This window comes from Watersipora subatra, chromosome 1 (genome assembly GCF_963576615.1).
Source record: "Watersipora subatra chromosome 1, tzWatSuba1.1, whole genome shotgun sequence".
NCBI classification, from domain to species: Eukaryota; Metazoa; Bryozoa; class Gymnolaemata; order Cheilostomatida; family Watersiporidae; genus Watersipora; species Watersipora subatra.
In genome coordinates, this window is record NC_088708.1 from 76,654,124 (window position 1) to 76,672,558 (window position 18,435).

Sequence of the window (18,435 nt, forward strand, 5' to 3'; positions counted from 1 at the left end):
TTATGTAGCCAACAGTTTTGCGTGATTACCGTGTAGCTATTCTTCTTTTGCCCTGATTGTTTCCCCTTGCATCGAGAACATTTTCATGGTTTTGAATATAGCAAGATGAGAAAGAAGAATGCTCCGATTTGTTGCTAGAAATTATATGTGGGTTTTAAGAAATCTTGCCAACATAAAATATAGAACGATGGTTGTGCTCAATCAATTGAACATACTTGACGTATCTAGCAATTCATTGTTCTAGAACGTTAGGGTTAAAATCGATCACAAGCTTGTAAAAACTTGTAAACGCTAAAATATGTCAGTATTAGAATGATCCGCTAAAAGTGCTACTAAAAGTTCAAACTTGTTTGCTGAATGCAAAAGAATTGATGATCAGTGGGTATGGTCTCTGTGGCTAACTAAGTTAATCAAAATAATGATTTTGTCTGCAGGGTATTAAAATGCGTAACCTATAGCATGATAAGGGATGAAGCAAGTTTTATTGCTCGCCAAACGCTTGATTTTTTAAGTGAGCAGTTACTAAATTAAGCATAAGCAGTATGAGTAAACGATGCTACAAGTTAGTAGAGTAATTATATATAAGTAAACATGCTAGTTTGCCTTTTCTACGACGGGTCGGTGTTAAGTTGAAACGTTGTCATAGTGAATTGGTGAAGAATTATGTTATGCGTAACTAATCCGAAACACAACATCATTTTGAAGTTGTTTCTCATGTTATTCTATTTTGACTATGTTTCGTTTGTGCACTTTTGCTTATCTTGTGTGAGACAATTTGATTACTACTGGTTCACTTACTAGTGAAGGTGTTAAGCTATCGTAAGCAATTCTAGTATTTACTGGTAAAATATACTTATTTATTCTAGAAGTCCAGCAATTAAATTACACAGTTAACAAATTGTAAACAATATTATTAATGACAAAAGCTTAAAGTAGCTATTGAATGTTACGCCCTTACTCGAATGGTCGTCCATGTTCGTTTGCTCAGTTCCATATTGCTGCGAGTCTTGCCAGTGAAATGAGAGTCGTGACAGTTCTTAGATATAAAGGTGCGGTAGTTAAGATAGTCAAGTAGAAGAGGCTCAACTGAGGATGGAGAAGAGGCTCAACTGAGGATGGAGAAGGAGGCTCCGTCGACTGGGAAAAGATAGAGGCTCCACAGGCAAAGGGAAGGGACAGGAAGGCTCCACAGGCAAAGGGAAGGGACAGGAAGAGCCCACAGGCAGAGAAAAGCGCTTCAGCAGGCAGGGGGAAACAGAGAGAGCTTGAGCAAGCCCTTGGAAAAAGGAGAGCCTCAGCAGGTCTTCAGGAAAGAGAGGCTGTCATTGGAGTTGTTCTCTTTTATAGATGTCTGTGTTAGCATGTGAGGTGTTTAGGTGCTCAGGTACTGAGCTGAATAAGCTTACAGTTAGGATAACTTACATTGCTCTATATGTTGCAGAGGGTTAGCATGTGACTGGACTTGTCAAATGTACGTCATAGAAGTTTACTGATTAGAATTGAAGATTAACTCCAATTGTTTTGGTCGTGACTAGTACAGGTCTGATATATTTTTTAGAGGTCTAATTTTTTTGATGGTTTTCTGGCACATCAATTGATGTCTCTTTCCTCATGGGTTACCTCTGCTGGAGGTTTCTAATCTACTTGTAGATGGGTATATGATGACTGTTGTACCTGAGGGCCCTCTGATGTACTAGGTGTTTTTTCTTTGTTGTAATATCATGTATCTTTCCAGCGATATAGGCGTTTCTGCTTTTGCAAATATTTCCATACAACAGTTGCTGCAGGGCTTCACAAGGTCATAGTCCAACCTGTCTGTCTGTAGTTCTCATCATGTAGCTGATATGAGAAAGAATGAATGGGAGAAATCCCAGTCCAGTTTTGCACTTTGATAGCTGGTAAGCATAGACGCAACCTCACTACAATATCAGCAGTAAAAAAGTTTTTGCTGATTAGTCCAAAAGCGGTTGCCCACATGACTGGAATGTCTTTTAATATTTTTGTATCTCTTGTCACACTTTTTGTCTATCAGTTATAGCCTTTTTAAATAGCTGACGCGACGCTATTCAAAGGTCGGATCCTGCTCTGTGCTGGGTATTTAATGATAAGATCACAGGGGTTGTCTTCTAATAAGGTCTATTAACTGCTAAGTCGTCATACAGGAGGCGACTGAGATATAGTTGTCAGTTATAACCTGCAGTAGAACATAAATCAAACTGAAAAACTAACCATTTATTCATCAAAATCAAAACTAATATTAGTTCAACCACCAATATCATCATGAAAAGTTATTTCCAGATAGCGATTACATGAACACACGCTTTGAAAGATTAAAAGCTTTAATGATTTAGCAAACTACATAAACCAAATTTTAATATCAACTAACAGAGGTGAATTTAAAGCACAAAAGAGTATGGTGAGAAACAAGAATGCAAATATAAAATAAAAATATCAAAAAAATAAAGAATGTGCACTCAGGTCCAACAAAAAACAATGACAGGCAGCGTAAGGTACAGCCATAAACTACAAACCCAGCTATGATCTTCTTCACACAAACTCATAGCAATATAATACATAATAGTATCATTTTATATCGAATAGATCAGAAATTTATACTAATCATTGCATTTTCTAGAAAGTGATCTCTTGATGCTCTTTATTGCCAGCTCTACATAACAGTTTAGACTTAGTTGCTAGCAAGGATGCCTCTGAAATATAAGGAATGCACCTAACTGTAAGCGCAGTGGATGTAAGGCGAAAACATATTTGGAGTTCTTACGCTAGTTAAACACTCGCCTCCAAGTTTAATCTTCATGTGGAGACTAGTTAAGACATTTACAGAAGGGAAATGTTGCTTTATGTAGCAAAAATGGCTGGACATTTGTGCTGAAAGCTATTGTATCCCAAAGGCTAATGCTTGGCCTTATACAGCGGAACGGAATGTCTTAATTCTTCATCAGGCTCCTGGAGTGAATATGTATTTGTCTTCTTTAATCTCAGTCTGCTGGTGTAAGTTGTAAAACATTACTTCTGAATATATTTTTGTGTTACATTTAACATTTTTGTGTGCTTTTGTGTCATACATCCTTTTTCTACCTTTTTTATGACACGCATCGGTGTTACATTTGAGAATAAGTGTATAATTTATTGCTCTTTCAGTACTATTCAGCTTTGGTAATGTAGTCCAGTCAGAATACCCCCAGCTTCAACAGCTACCAATTTTACAGAGTACATCAAAACTTACATCTGATATTGCTGCTGATACATCGGTAAGAATCGGAAAATCAGTGAATTCTTGTAGCCATATTCCTCAAAATACCTTCAAATTTGTCAAGTCGAGGTTGTCAAATTTGCATCATTTTTTTAGAGTGAAGCTTTAGATGTGTGTGTCTACGACAGAAAAGCTGATTTGTTCAGACTTCTTACTAGCGTAGGAGAGGAAAAAGAGGTGAAAAAGCCAAATATAAAAAAGCACCTTGGTCCTAGGCAGAGTTTTAGCGGCATAACCAAGTATCTTGTAAAAATTATAGAATATCTCTTCCCTGCCGAATCCAGTCGAGGTGACCTTTATACCAACAAAGGTATGTAGTCTATAGAGTTAATGTTTCCATGGTTTCAAGGCCATTCTTGTGTGACATTCTATTTCGAATGAACTATTCATGCTCCGAAATTGTGTTATAGCCAGTATATTTATTCTCTAGCTTGAAAAAGTTCAAGCTATGTTGTCATTCTTTGATTTAGTAAATTTGTCAAGCTAGTATTTCCTGAAAACGACTAATATGTTTAAGCATTTGGCAACTGTATTCTTATAGAGTCTAATACAAACATTAATGGTAATATGTTATATTCTGATAGTCTGATACAAATATTACTGCTAATATGTTATATTTATATGGAGTCTGATACAAACATTACTGCTTATATGTTATATTCATATAGAGTCTAATACAAACATTACTGCTTATATGTTATATTCATATAGAGTCTAATACAAACATTACTGCTTATACGTTATATTCATATAGAGTCTAATACAAACATTACTGCTTATACGTTATATTCATATAGAGTCTAATACAAACATTAATGGTAATATGTTATATTCTGATAGTCTGATACAAATATTACTGCTAATATGTTATATTTATATGGAGTCTGATACAAACATTACTGCTTATATGTTATATTCATATAGAGTCTAATACAAACATTACTGCTTATATGTTATATTCATATAGAGTCTGATACAAACATTACTGCTTATATGTTATATTCATATAGAGTCTAATACAAACATTACTGCTTATACGTTATATTCATATAGAGTCTAATACAAACATTACTATTAATATGTTATATTCAAGTAGAGTTTGATACACAAACTACTGTTAATGTGCTGAGCAGACGCTAAGATTGGTTCACTGAAAGAAGAAAGTGACCGAGTGAACACACAAGATTCAAACAAAATGTCTGCCGAAGTTCGAAAACCTGCCAATTGTACTCTCAGGCAGAACTCATCAGCTGATGGCGAGGTTATACTAGGTAAGGGCTACCGAGTGAGCCTAAACTAACTCAATCATGCACTGCTGTAACCTTAAAAAAGCTTTATAACCATAAGTAAGGAAAAGAAACCTGTCGAGTCTCAGAGGTACTATTATTAGGATAAAGATAATCAGTGGTCCCAAATGACTTGAAATACCAAATCTTTGCATTTGTGATAGCTTACTGTCAAGTCCAATCTTACTGTCAAGTCCAAAACGCATGCCATTTTGCACATCTTTTACAAACACGACCTTTTACAAGTAACTATCCAGTTCCAATCAACATGGAAGTTGTTTAAATATGATTGTGTGTATAATGAATAATTAAGGTGATTTTCTGAGAACCGCTCTACAGAACAGTTCTCTGAAAACTTGCCTTGATTACTTTTTAATATATATTTTCATATTCCTACATGTTTCTATGGGCCCTACATGGGTCTATGGGCCTTACATGCTTCTATGGGCCCTACATGGGGCTATGGGCCCTACATGAGTCTATGGGTCCTACATGCGTTTTTGGGCCCTACATGGGTCTATGGGCCTTACATGCTTCTATGGGCCCTACATGGGTCTCTCGGGCCTACGCGGGTCTATCGACTCGTTTCTTGCTTGTCGAATCACCTAGATTCAACTTGTTTCAGTGAATGACACTTTACTCCAGCAACTATTGAAGAATGAGAAGACAGTTAATGGCAGTCCAGAAGTAGATGGGAGCGCGCCATGTCAAATATTGTTACTCTACGCTCCCTGGTGCCCTTTCAGCGCTCGTCTCGCTCCTCATTACAATGCACTCGGCAGGATATTTCCCGATCTTGAGGCTCTCGCTATCAATGCCGTTACATTAAACTAGTAGGTCTTCTACAACTGATCAAGCTTAAAGTGTTGTGACTGTAACAGTTTATATTAATGTGTGTTGCTCCTGAGCGTGCTGAATGTGTCGTCTTACCACATGGTTAGAGGTTTCACCCAATCAGCGTGCTTAAATTACTGTTTAATACATGTATTCAAGGTATCAAAGCATGTTAACTGTGTATGCTCTATCTGTTCTATTTGTCAATACTTGGACAAACAATGAGGTTGTCTGCATTTTTCTGTTGTAGTTGGAATGCAAGGTTTGGTACAGTAGCTGTGCCAAACGTTCTGCTATTCCATAATGGTAAATTTATAGCTAAATATAACTACACGGAGAAGAATATCCAAAGTTTTACTCATTTTATTCAAAATTTTACAAGTAAGTATAATTATTATGATTTACATTGCAATATACTTAAATTTTTGCTTGATTTCTCAATTTATAAATCTATGAAAATGGAAAACAAGCAGATCAAAAAAGTTAACGGATTGAATGTGGAACTTGCAGCAGGGACTGCATATTTGTTTTGTTTTGACGCATCACTCTAAAGACTGGTTCACACTATATCACCATTTTTCTTTCGTCGTTCATCATCGACTGAGTGCGCTGAACCGGTGGCATCGACGAAGAAATTCTGATACGTCGGGAAAGTTTGCAGCTGTCAAACGATGTTGATTCGCTGTTGCAGAATGCTTTATTTATATTTCCAGTTGTGTTAGTTGCTGCGGAACTAGTATTTGATTTGAGCACGCGGCAAAAAAGAGGTTCTATACGAAAAATTAGAAAAAAAAGAAAGCGAAAGCAAACATCGCGTGTTTTTATGATAGTGTGAACATTGTTTTCACCAGCAATCACCGAAGCATTTTGGTATCAACACCGAGATATGAGGATATACTGTGAACCAGCCTTAAGATCTCAGTGACCAATGGATTTCAAACTTTTTAAGATTCATTGACATTTACTATGAGATTATTGATATGAGATTCAATGAAAATTTTAAACTTCCGTAAAACTTCTATTTGAACGCAACGTTTATTTGAACGCCATCTCTATTTGACCGCCACTTTGAGATTCTTTGATCTTTATGAACTCTAATAGCCAGTGATTAGTTGAAAGGTGTCCACAAAATAATGTTAATAAGGACTCAGTACATCATTAACAATTCATTCTTCCGTCGTTGCTGATTGTATCGCGGTCCGATCTCTAACTCCAAAGCTTACGGTTTTTTATTCAAAACCTTGAAAGCAAAGCCATAAAAATAATTAATTATTGTATCAGACTAATAGTAATTCCTTGTTTAATGCGGTATTGATACTTCAACGTATATAAAAAATTGTTTGCAGTTACAATGAAATCTGTACTACTATTTTTTAGGCTATAAACTTGTGTTTAGCATACATGTGTCTAAAAGTTTCTCATTACTTTGCAGAAGGTTTTCTAAATTGCAATGCATAAAAGTTTTGCTCTGTTAAAAAGTTGTTTGGACGCTAATATCAACTAGTTCAGCAGTGCAGAAGAGATGAGGTCAGCAGACACTGGGGAAGATAATTAAAAGCCAGAATGAGATCAAATAGTTCTACAGTGAAGCAACAATCAGAACACAACTGACAAAGCAAACGATGCAAATAATTTTGTTTCAAAAATGTTAATTTTTATTTCTGCATATATTATAAATATGATTTGTTTATATCACTTTTTTTTAAATATATATTTGTACTATTTGATAAATGATTATTATATAACTTGTAATTTTGCAAATTAATGGCAAATTGTTTGATCGCATCATTGCGAGTGTCAACACTCGGCTTACAATGGATCAACGGATTCACCGCTCATAACTCATCTTCTATTGCACACGAAAAGTCAGTTTTGGCTGCGAACTGTAGCACGCATCCATGAGCTTTAGTGCAACATTGTTAAATATAGTTATAAAATAAAAATATGCTTTCAAGTTTAGAATGAAATAAAAAAAAAATGAAAGTTGCGTCGTAGGTTAATTGCAAGCAATATATATCAACTGGTAGATATATTTCTCAGCTTTTCAAGGCATATTTATTTAGAGATCTGTGACAAGTTGGAGGTAAATTAGTAGATTTATTGCATCCAAGAGGGTTTATGTCGCTTCGTTGAAAGGATAGTGCAAAATACAGACCCGTGACATTCGCTTTGTTTGTAAAATGGCTAAATTTATGGCTATCAAAATGGCTATTTGAAAAATATAGCGCCACCCTCTATTTGAATGGCACCTCTAATAAGACGCCACTGTAGGAAAAGGGTTAAAAATTAAGCGTCATGCCGTTCAAATAGAGTTGCAGCGCTATCTTTTCAACAACACTACTCCAATTCCCTCTTATTACTTGTATCTCAGCTACCAGAGTTCGAGGTTACAGCTTACTGAGACTGTTATATATGCTGCAGACTTAAATTCATCACTGGCAGTGGATCTGATGCCTAGTGACTATCTTGGACCCGTGCCAACAGAGGTGCTACGCCCTACGGATTATTACCTCATACTGTCATGGGCTGTAATTGGGTATGCTCTACTCCTTGGCTGTTACAGATGCGGTGGAACACTTCGGCGTGTCTGTGATTACACTGCACAGTTATTCCACTATGACCATGATCATCTGGACTAGTTACCAAAAGAGGGAGTCCATTTAATTTATGTTTTTGCCGAGTCTGTGTTATCAATGGCTCAGCAGCCATAAGTGAAGCTAAAGACTAGATAGAGACGTTTAGTATTGCCTCTGTGTGTAATTGAATGTCACCACCACTTCCTGCAACTGAGGCTCTTATTTCACTGCTAATTTTTTATTACAGATTGCCAAATTATTGGTAGCTTGTTGATAACATATACCGTATATGAAAACTGTTAACAACAATACAGTTCTGTGTCTGTTGATATGATTTTATTACACAGAAAAGAGAAATGTTATGTAGCCAAGCAAATGTTATAGTAAAAAAGTGTTTTATCACTACCTAAAAAGAATGCATGCGCCAAATCTTTTCCTGTCAAAGTCTGAAAATGCACAAAGAAAGATAGTATAAAAATTAAAAAATACTTCATCGGAACATGGATCTAAAATAATCAGTTCGTATGGGCCTTCCAAGTTGCTGAGGGCTCAGCTAAGCAGTCGACTGTAGTAGAGGGGTCAACAGCAGAGTCTATAGACGTGACGATGCTTGCTCACTATAATATTCATCTGCTGCGTCGCTGTAGTGAGTGTGTGCTGGATAGTATGACATAGAGCGATATCTTGCTGCACTCGGAACGTATCGAATAGATGGGGCTCCGACCTAGAATATTCCAGAACTGATCGTTATGACAGCATGAGAAGCAGAAAAAACTTTTAGCAACTTTAGAAATTTTTTCAATTCTAGATTTTAGTACTGCAGAAAGCAACAACTTTCTGAAATGCTAGGTGGTGGCCGCAACAAACAGTCTTCAAGCATTCCGGAACCAGTGTAGACAACAGGGCCAAAGCTGGCTGAAAGGTATTTTAGCGATACGCAATACTCCAGAAACCTATGGGTTATTGTCCCCTGCACAACTACTTCAGGGTAGAGTGTTGCGTGATGGTATGCTTGTGTGTGAGACTGCTTATGCTGGTAAGTCAAATGATTTAAATGAGTACTGTGAGCAGTTAGGTAGGATTAAATCAAGCGATAGATTTTACCATGATAATCATGCTGGTAAAGAGAAAAGCAAATTGGATGAAGGCCAGCAGTGTTATTTCAAAACTGCTACAAAAGGCTGGGTTTCAGGTAAGTTAGGAAAGGTTGTTGGTGACAGGTCTTTTAATGTACAGAAGCCTAATGGTCAAACATATAGACGCAATCGCATTCATATACGACCTAGTCATGTACGTAGCGCTGGATAAGCAAAATGTTGCCTTCAATATCAGCAGGTAAGTGAAATTTAAATGAAAGATACGATCCCAGCAACTATTGTACCTACCATAGGTACAATTGTGCTAACCTGCACAGGTGGATGCCATTGAGGTTGTGTAACTTCCTGAGTCAATACAGGAGCTGCATCTGAAGGTATCACTGGAACAGGAACAACCAAGTGTGGCGGAACTATGCGATGAGGAGCTGCGACTCGTTCTCGAGCTGGTCTTGGTACGAATTCGCTAGCTTGAGGATTAAACTTGTAAGATTTCTCTATATCTGTAAATATAAGGCAAAATCTGAAAGACTGAGTAATTGTAAAGGGCAACAGGGTTACGGTTATATTTTATTGTATAAAGTATGACTATATGACCGACCCATCATTCAGTCATATGAAAATGAGTAAACAGGGAACAAAACCAAACCGAGACTGGCACCTTTCAACAGACAGATATTATTCCTAACTAAAATTTCAACTTGTTGAAACAAAAGTTTTTTTTGAGCTGAGCAATAACCTTGTAGGGGGATATGAGTAATTATACATTTTCTTCTTGGTTATATTTGGAAAAATGGAAAATGAGTCCAAACGATGTACGAAATCATTGTAGATTTCTTCAGAAAGTATCGGTATTTGTATCGATATGGGGTCATTGTCTGTGGGATTTGTTTTATAAAATTTTGATATCAGTTGTTGCTAGGGTTGTGATTCAGTTCAACAACTTTACTATAAGTTTTATGTAAACAAAAACATTGGGTTTGGGATCAGGTGTGCGGTATTTAGCAATACAAAATGAAACTGTCACAAAGTCAAGTTCAGTGCAGTTCAGCAGACACTGGTTCTCAAAATTAGACTGTTTATACTCACCCATATAGTTGAGGTAGTCCTGCAGCTGGGCAAACGTCACTCCGCGTAGACTCCCATTGCACTGGCATTGCTCCAGATAGTGGATCCAGAGGCTCCTAACAATCAAACAGAGTATATGGAAAAAACGTAGCTTGCAAGATAACGTTACATTTGTGTAAATAAGAATATAACGCTGTATTCATTTGCTGCGGAGCTCACCTGCACTTGCCGACAGTGACAAGCGAAAAAGGATCTCCTATGATGGTTACTAGGGACTGGGCACGGGTAATAGCAGTGTTGAGCAGCTTGGGGTAGGAAAGAAAGCCAAAATCTGCCTCATTCCCATCAACATCCAGACATGAATTATATGTGCGCACTGCATTGATGACAACGACACGAAACTGTTTACCTAGAAAACAAACCTGAATTGTGAAATACTGTTATACTTAAGCATCAGTTATAAATTTAAATAAAGCAAAGCGATAACTGCATAACACACCTTGCACATTCGATATTTTTTCCACTTGAATCTCACGAAGAGGACTAGGCTTTTCTTTGAGCAACTTCCTCACAATAGCCACTTGATCTGTGTAGGGGAGGATGATTCCGACTGACTCTGGATTAAACTCACCCCATTGGTCCTCAGGCCAGTTGGCCAGCAGGTCAGTGACAAAGTCAACTGTTTCATGAACCTGGTGACAGAAGAGAAAGACTACAACAATGCACTATAACTTTGTTAAAGATCAAACGCTACGCCAAGCTCTTTCCATATAATGGCTTTGTAAATATTTTAATTAAGTGTTTCATCGATGAAGGAATAGCAAAAGAGATTCAAAATACTAACCTCTGCCAGATTATAATACCCTGTGCCTTTATCATGTTGTAAACTTTCACCACGGGCAGCGATGAATGAGAGCGGGTAGAGACACGGGTGGCTTGGCTCATCTCCCATAGATTCCAGCATACCATTATAGAAATAACGAGAAGAGAACCTGACGAGTGACTCGTGGGATCTGTAGTTCTCATTTAGAGTAACTAAAACATGACCATAGAATAATTAGCAAAAGGCCATCATTATTGGTATAGGAAATATAATCAAACATGGGTGAAAGTGTCCAAGTATGATAGGCTAGGTGTGATGCTGCTAACTGCAAACATCAAGTATCTATAGCTAGAAGCAGCAACGGTATGTTGATTAAATGTGTCATAGTTTACCTTTACATTCAAAGGTGTCCGGGTAAAGCTTGGTTAATCGCTCAAACATACTGCTAGCCAATCCATATTTCTTCGCACGCTTTGAGAAAACATCCGGGTTCATCTGCAATGTAACAATGGAAAGGAAAAAGCAATAGACATGTCATATACACAATTCTATTGCATATACCGTAAGACCTCATGCTCCCGCCGCGCGGCTTGTGCTAAAAAACAAATGACTCACGAAAGAAAAAATAATCCTCCAACAAGCCGCATATGCCCGCAGACTGCGGCTAATGACAGAGGTTTTGTCGTCCTTGACCCCTTCAGGAGTGAGAGTGTTGAGACGGGTTTCGTTATACTCCCGTCCTCTTGAATAAGAAAACAGGTCACATCAGTACATATGAAAAGAGTTTTCTTTTACCTCCGAGTTCGAATTAAAATTCCTAAACCCTTGCATCAAGAACTTACTTGCCATGTCTCAGCTAGATTTTTATTTCGCTGTTAAAGGGCTTCACGTTTATGGAAAGATGCCAGTCAAGAAGGAAAAGGTGTTAATAACCTATGACTGTGGTGAGTTAAACATGACCGATAAATTCTTCTTTAGTCTAAAGTATTCCATAAACATGAAAATAAACCTTGAAAATAAACGAGTAGGTCACTAAAACCCCATACATAAAAGTGTATCTGACTGCAATTTTATGGTTATAGCGCGGAACTGAGCAGAAACCGCGTTTATCGAGAAGCCGCCCTGAGCCCCACATAAGTTTTAAAAACTTGTCTTTAGCCGCCGCCTGTGACCTTGAACCAGGAACCGCGCCCAACGACAAGCCGCGCGGCTTGAGCACAAGGACTTACGGTATACAATTCTATTGTTGAGAAGGTTACTATATTCAGCCACATGGCCGTAATTAAAAAGGTATGCAGTTTACTATTTTATAAAACAGTCCATGTCAATAAAATCCGCTGAACCAATGCTAAAGATGACATTTACTGATACATATTGAAATGTTAATTTATACTAAGCATTCTAAACTCACCTGCATGTGATCACCCGCCATTATAATCTTAGTGTTGGGTCCAGCTAGTGTGAATGGTATGATTGTATCAACTTCCTTTGCCTGTGCCGCTTCATCCACCATGATATGAGTGAAGAAACCTGTGAACAAAGTACAGAAAAAATACACATTAGCACAAAAGCTACACTCTTTACCTTGCATAAGCGAGTTGAGTAAAGTGGAAAACTTTTTTTGACCGAATTCCTTACTGAGCATGATGAAACTGGTCTGGTGAATACAGAGGGCAGCACTGAGCATGAAAAGAAAAATGCTCGGAATACCACTTATAGCAAAAGATACCTTTGGGTAGCTGAAGACGAAGCAGGCTGTAACAAGATGAAAGGGTAACGATGACAACCCTTACACCTTGTAAGTCGCTCATAACCGGGTCACGGAAGGACTGCGAGACATGGTCGAATAGGGTGTAGTTCTTGACAGTGGGATGAACAGCTGCACTCCATCGATGTTTGTAGTAAAGCCTCAGTACCTTACAGGATGGTTTAGTGGCTAGATACGAGTGGATATGCTCTTTGATATACAGGTCAGCAGCGCTGTAAATGAGGAAACATAATCAGCTGCAACACCTTCTAATGGCTTTTTGCTGACACAGACAAAGCATCAATCTAATGGCATGGTATGATCAAAACTGAAGGAATTCTGCAACTGAAAGTATACTCTCTAAAAACGTCCTGATGGCTCTATACGATATAATATACCAGCACGTATTAACCACTCTTTATGAAGTATGATATGTAACATGTTAGCAGGTAATATCCACATGAGCCATTTGACGATGCGACTGATTAACCTGAAACGGCCAACGAACAAAGCAGGAACTAGATAGGCAGTTGATAAAAACCTGTTGGAGTGAGTGCAGAGAAGGATGCGGTTCTCAGTGTTCTCTATAAGATGCAGCAGTGTAGTAGCCAATGTCAATGTCTTTCCTGTTCCGAAAGGCCCGATGAGAAGAACAGGGTGAGGCTGGATAGGCTTAGTCATCGCGTTGAAGCCGTCTTTCTGTTTCCGATTTAGCACAAAGGGTCTTGATCTGATCCCATTCATGCTACAAGGGGAGCAACTGATGAACTATAGCAACATTTCTGGTTGAAGAAGTCGCTCAAAGAAAGAACAGTCTAAATATAGATACTCACCATGTCTGGACTTGAGAAGGCCTCATATATTGAGGTGCAGGAAATAATCGAATAATATTATCCAGTTGATCCAAGGCTGAGTGCATCTCACAAAACGGTAGCCTGTTCACGACAAACTGTACCTATGAAGGAAGTAGTGGAAGAATGAAATAGGAATGAAATAGTGGCAGATGCAAAGAACTTCACAAAATGCATAACAATCCAGAGCACCATAAATATTACCTGACATCTTCTAGAAGTTTGGGCCTTGATTTTAAAGAACTTTACCAATTTAGCCGTCACCCTGAAGATCATGCCAGCTTTACAATGGTCTAATATAGGACACTCAAACACCTGTGAGAAATAAAGGAGCTGTGAGAATGGAAGCGAATGCAATCATATGAGGGCCAAAATTACACAAATATTTTGTTTGAAAATATTTTTTAACTATTTTAGCATTGAGTTTTAGCACATACAGAGAAATGAAGCAACTGAAAGTTGAATATCGAAAGCTATAGATCAATACGGGTGTTAGTTTGCAGTTCAATACAATCAGTCGCACGTTGGCAGAGCATGTCAAGGTGCACACAAGTTATGTAAAGAGATTCATACCACTGAAGGACAAGGATCCATGTCACATGTTATTAGTAGGCTGTTAACATTCTGCAAAAGAATCCTTCCAGGCACTGTATCCTCTGATAAAGCATTGTCGAGTGGCAGTTCTCCGAATAGTTCGGCAGGCCGAGCATAGTTAGTAGTGTTGTTGACAAGAGATTCTCTCGTGTAGGTCTGAGTAAAATGTACCACCCTACTCAGCTGGAGCCTACAAAGCAGCGGAACAACTTAAAAGATTTTTAAAGTTCCTGGCATGCAAGTTGGCATCAATCAAAATCAATAGCCAAAAAGCATAGTGTCAGAACATGACTACATTTCAAATGCAGTTGCATGAAGCGGTAGAACTACTAGAACAAAATATGGAAAGTTCAGAGTTGTAGAAGTGTAAACACGCTACTAACTTGGAAAGTTTATGGAATTGCTCTATCTCCTCGAGATATAATAGTGAGTGATTGTAGAGTTTGTAGTTGGAAGCGGAAAGACTGCCTTGAGACTTAACAATCTCTACACAGTCTTCAACATTAGAAGGTCTCTTGTATTGTTCACTCAACTGTTCATCTTGTTCTGAATCCATTCTAAACACAAGAGCCACATAACACCACTATCAACATCATTCAACATTAATTACAACAGAAGAATTTAGCTTTTCTTATTGATTTTTTTTTGTGGCAATTTTAATGAATAAGAAAAGAAAGTGAACAGCATTAACAAGATACTTCAAATAAGAACTTATTGCAAAAGTAAACAGACACTTACGACTCCTGCCATTTAACGATGCGCAACTCAGGCAGACTGTCCCATCGCCGGCTTTCCGTGACAGCTAGGTCTGTTACAGGATTGGTCATTGTCATTGGCCGAACTGTCACTTTTAACTTCCTGTACAAGTACCTTTCTCGATCCATTGCAAAAACCACTCTTTGTTGATAGACGCCATATGCGTTGCATTTGAACTCAACCTGCAAGGCAAAAATTCTTAGGCGAACTATGCAAAACTCACCAAGTATGTTCATGAGGGGTAGCTGGACCACGGAGTTGACAAGATGAAGTTGTATTTATTTTAATACAATTCTGTGCAAATGAAAACATTGCGAGGCACCGCTAATAAAAAGGTCTTTACTCACCTTTACTCTAAAGGTTTGTGGAGCATGCCTTCTTGTATCATAATAAGGAAACCTCCATTCTCGCTGACCATCTCGTCGCATTGGCAGTCTTTCCACATCACCCGATCCCAAAACATTCCTTGTGACATATTGAAGAGAAAAGTTGGCTGCCGTTTCATTGTCGATGAGAACGATTCCCTTTACACACTCCTACAAAAAAGAGAGTCACATGAAAAGGTGCTCCGCTCACGTTTCATATGCAGACTATTTTATTATAGTCATCACTCAAAAGTACTATTTTAGCACATTATGCTCAGTAAAGGTGATGTAATACAGAAAAGCATATTTAGCAATAAACGTTTCAAATAACTAGTAAATATAACATCACTTTAAAAAGTTATTACGGATAATTTTTGATTATGATTTTCTCAAAAAATGCTTACCGATGATGAAACATTAAATATCCAGCTAACCACCTCAGACTTGCTCTCTACCACAATGGTATCTTGTTTATCAAGGTACATCTCAACACCATCCAGATATTTTTTCAACTACAACAGGCCGGAATGAGTGCATCACATAACTACAGTTTCTGTCAGCAAGAGAATATATATATTGCATGAAGGTCAGATGAAAACCATTTAAGTCGGATATGTCCAAAGTCAGGCCCGCGGGCCAAATGCGGCCCAGGGTCAATTTTCATTCGGCCCTCAGCCTCTGTCATAAAATTAATACGTCTGGCTCGCCTGTAGAATTAATCCTTCGAACCCTAACGCCGATTTTCCAGCATCGCATAGGGTGTGTCAAAATCCCTAACGGCCGGAATTCTGACATTCACATGGCTCTGTTTACAAAAGTAGTTTGTAACTAACGGCATAAACCAATCAGATTAATTCTTGCACAGGATGTTTGACCAGAAATGTCTCATCAATTTGTAACAGTTTTCAAATATCTTCATTTCCTTAGATTTAATAGCAAATTTTATTAGAATGGCGTTGCGGAAAAATTGATACGACTCGTTTGTTGGTAGGTCCTAAATGCTTTTGATGCAAATAAAGAATTTTATGATATACTAACTATAAATTTCCATTACATTTTGAGTAATGAAATGATGATGAACATTTGCTCAATGGATATGATGCTACTGTAATTGTTTTTACGAGTTTTTTAGAATCGTACGAATTTTCATAGTTTTGGCGCGAATAATGGTGACGCACGGTTTTGTTTGTTTGATGACATTTGCTGTAGGCTGCTCAACCTTTTTACTAATGTTTTACCAAATATCATTGTATTATGGGCATGTTTAGTTATATTTAATAAAAGTTTAACAACTTAGAATGGCTGGACAGATTGCTTAGGGTTACTGACACCAATGACAAAACTACCAGTGTTCAAAGGGTTAATAAATTGAGCAGAAGCGCTGTTACCTGCGTGTTAAACATTTAAAAATTCAATCAACATTTATAGCTACTGTCATATTTTAAATGAGCCCTGCACTTGTTGATATGCTTATTACTTGTTCATTTTTCTGTAATTGTGTTTAAAAGTTCTATAAATATTAAACTGCCATAGTGAGATATTGTTTCACGTTTCAAATGTAATTTGTACTCAAGAGTACAAATTACGTCTGTTCAACTGTTACAAAAAAGTTGGTATTAAGAAAGTGAAGTTAAGTGATTATTAAATTTCAATTATAATGTCAATGCAAATTTGATACGCATGTTTTAAATGAACCAAAACACATGCTTAAGATAGCTGAACTTAAAACAAAAAAGCAAATAAGAAACACGGATTGGCTCGGTAAAGTTTATTTACATTAGTTGCTGTTATCTGTAAAAATGTCTGCCAAGGATGGCCTCCTAAACTTTTAACACGCCAAATCTGCCCCCTTTGCAAAAGGTTTGGACGGTCCTGATTTACGTGAAGAATATTAAACACAAGGAGAGAAGAAGATGTCTAGGAATTAGTTAGAATTCAGCACTCATGTTCCCTAAAGCAGCTGATGCATGTAGTTACCACCAGGTAGTTGTTCCTTCTAGTTATGACCACATTTACTCTGGGTATACCAACAGATGCTAGAGACTTTTGACTAATACCAGTAGAGCTGTAGACAAAATACTCATGAAGAGCTTGAAATAAGGAAAACTCGCTGAAGTAACATGACCTGTAGATATATTAAAACTTGACTCACAAGATGAGAAGCGTCTTGTACGAGTCTAAGGTGACGACGCAACCTTTCAGTCAGAGATGTTGGCTCATGTCCTAAAGTTATTCGGTTGGTTAGACGGTTATCTACAGCCAATCTCATCATTCGTAGCTCCAGTTCATCCTCACTGTGTGCTCTGTTGCAAGTAGGCCGGCGTGAACAAGCTCCCTGACTGAAATAAGCAACATCATTTAATATGTTAATATAGTGATATGAGCTCGGCCTAGCTTCTACTCAAATATTCAGCATGTTTCACAAGTGTAGTCAAGACATTTGTAGTTGTTTATATCCTGCAAAAAGCTTAGAAAATTGTTCACTCACCGGTTACAAATTGACATTTCCTCTCGAGCCTGCTGGCCCCCATAGATTGGCTCGCCTTCATAAAATCTAACATCTACGCCATCCCAGGCACTACCAACTTGCCATGTATTCTACAGTTAAAAAGGAGATCAACTATGTTTCTCTGAATGAGTAAGACGTTACTTCAAGGATTATCAAACAGCTTCAAACAATGAAATCTATAAGCCTACTGCATACACTTACCCAAGTATAACCCGCCATGTTCTTCTGTAGAATTTGAGATATATTTAACCAGATGAGCCTAAAATGATAATACGACTTGAGAAATGTGTACTAGCATACAGCTGCCACATCCATCATAGAGATATGATACTTATAGACAAATGACAAACATTTTTAATATAAAACTCACCAAATGTGTACGATCTGACAAAAGAGAGGAGTAACTAAGAATCCAAGTATCCGAGGTTCTTGAAAAAGAATGAGAACAGAGAGTCAGCACTCTCGTCTTTATATCTTCATCTCAGACCGGAAATAAATAACCTCATAAAAGTGCATTGCTCATTGGACGGCTTCTTCAAGGGTCCGCCTTTTGGACTGCTTTCCAATCGAGAGTTTATATGACATTCGCTTTAAATTGTGTAGCAAAAGGGCGAGTGCAAAGTTATTGGAGTTCCTTACAATGGAGACAAACCAACAATTA

General features: G+C 37.7%; 2 protein-coding genes across 2 annotated transcripts; one reads left to right on the top strand and one right to left on the bottom strand.

Annotated features, from left to right (window-relative positions):
* Positions 1–44: 44 nt before the first annotated feature.
* On the top strand, positions 45–8,296 carry LOC137404459 (thioredoxin domain-containing protein 15-like). The gene is made up of 8 exons (XM_068090674.1): positions 45–147; positions 2,865–3,009; positions 3,160–3,269; positions 3,368–3,581; positions 4,405–4,542; positions 5,183–5,390; positions 5,642–5,772; positions 7,813–8,296. The coding sequence occupies exons 2-8, from the start codon at positions 2,976–2,978 to the stop codon at positions 8,028–8,030; spliced, it is 1,053 nt and encodes a 350-aa protein (XP_067946775.1). The 5' UTR covers positions 45–147; positions 2,865–2,975; the 3' UTR covers positions 8,031–8,296.
* Positions 8,297–8,559: 263 nt separating this feature from the next.
* On the bottom strand, positions 8,560–17,993 carry LOC137391644 (probable helicase with zinc finger domain). The gene is made up of 20 exons (XM_068078166.1): positions 17,976–17,993; positions 17,754–17,863; positions 17,418–17,604; positions 15,670–15,777; positions 15,248–15,436; positions 14,883–15,082; positions 14,528–14,701; positions 14,124–14,334; positions 13,755–13,883; positions 13,533–13,654; positions 13,208–13,444; positions 12,682–12,932; positions 12,364–12,482; positions 11,345–11,447; positions 10,974–11,164; positions 10,629–10,821; positions 10,349–10,538; positions 10,151–10,245; positions 9,374–9,564; positions 8,560–8,691 (listed from the first exon to the last, which is right to left on the bottom strand). Exons 1-20 carry the CDS (start codon positions 17,991–17,993, stop codon positions 8,560–8,562), a joined length of 3,150 nt encoding a protein of 1,049 aa, XP_067934267.1.
* Between the last annotated feature and the right edge of the window lie 442 nt (positions 17,994–18,435).

Excerpts from the sequence above, each read along its gene's own strand:
- LOC137404459 (XM_068090674.1), top strand. The coding sequence starts at position 2,976 with ATGTATTTGTCTTCTTTAATCTCAGTCTGCTGGT. Across the intron at positions 3,582-4,404 it reads TGACCTTTATACCAACAAAG|ACGCTAAGATTGGTTCACTG; the intron begins GTATGTAGTCTA and ends TGTGCTGAGCAG. Across the intron at positions 4,543-5,182 it reads TGATGGCGAGGTTATACTAG|TGAATGACACTTTACTCCAG; the intron begins GTAAGGGCTACC and ends AACTTGTTTCAG.
- LOC137391644 (XM_068078166.1), bottom strand. Across the intron at positions 15,778-17,417 it reads TACAAGACGCTTCTCATCTT|TTGAAAAAATATCTGGATGG; the intron begins GTGAGTCAAGTT and ends GGCCTGTTGTAG. Across the intron at positions 15,437-15,669 it reads TATTTAATGTTTCATCATCG|GAGTGTGTAAAGGGAATCGT; the intron begins GTAAGCATTTTT and ends TCTTTTTTGTAG.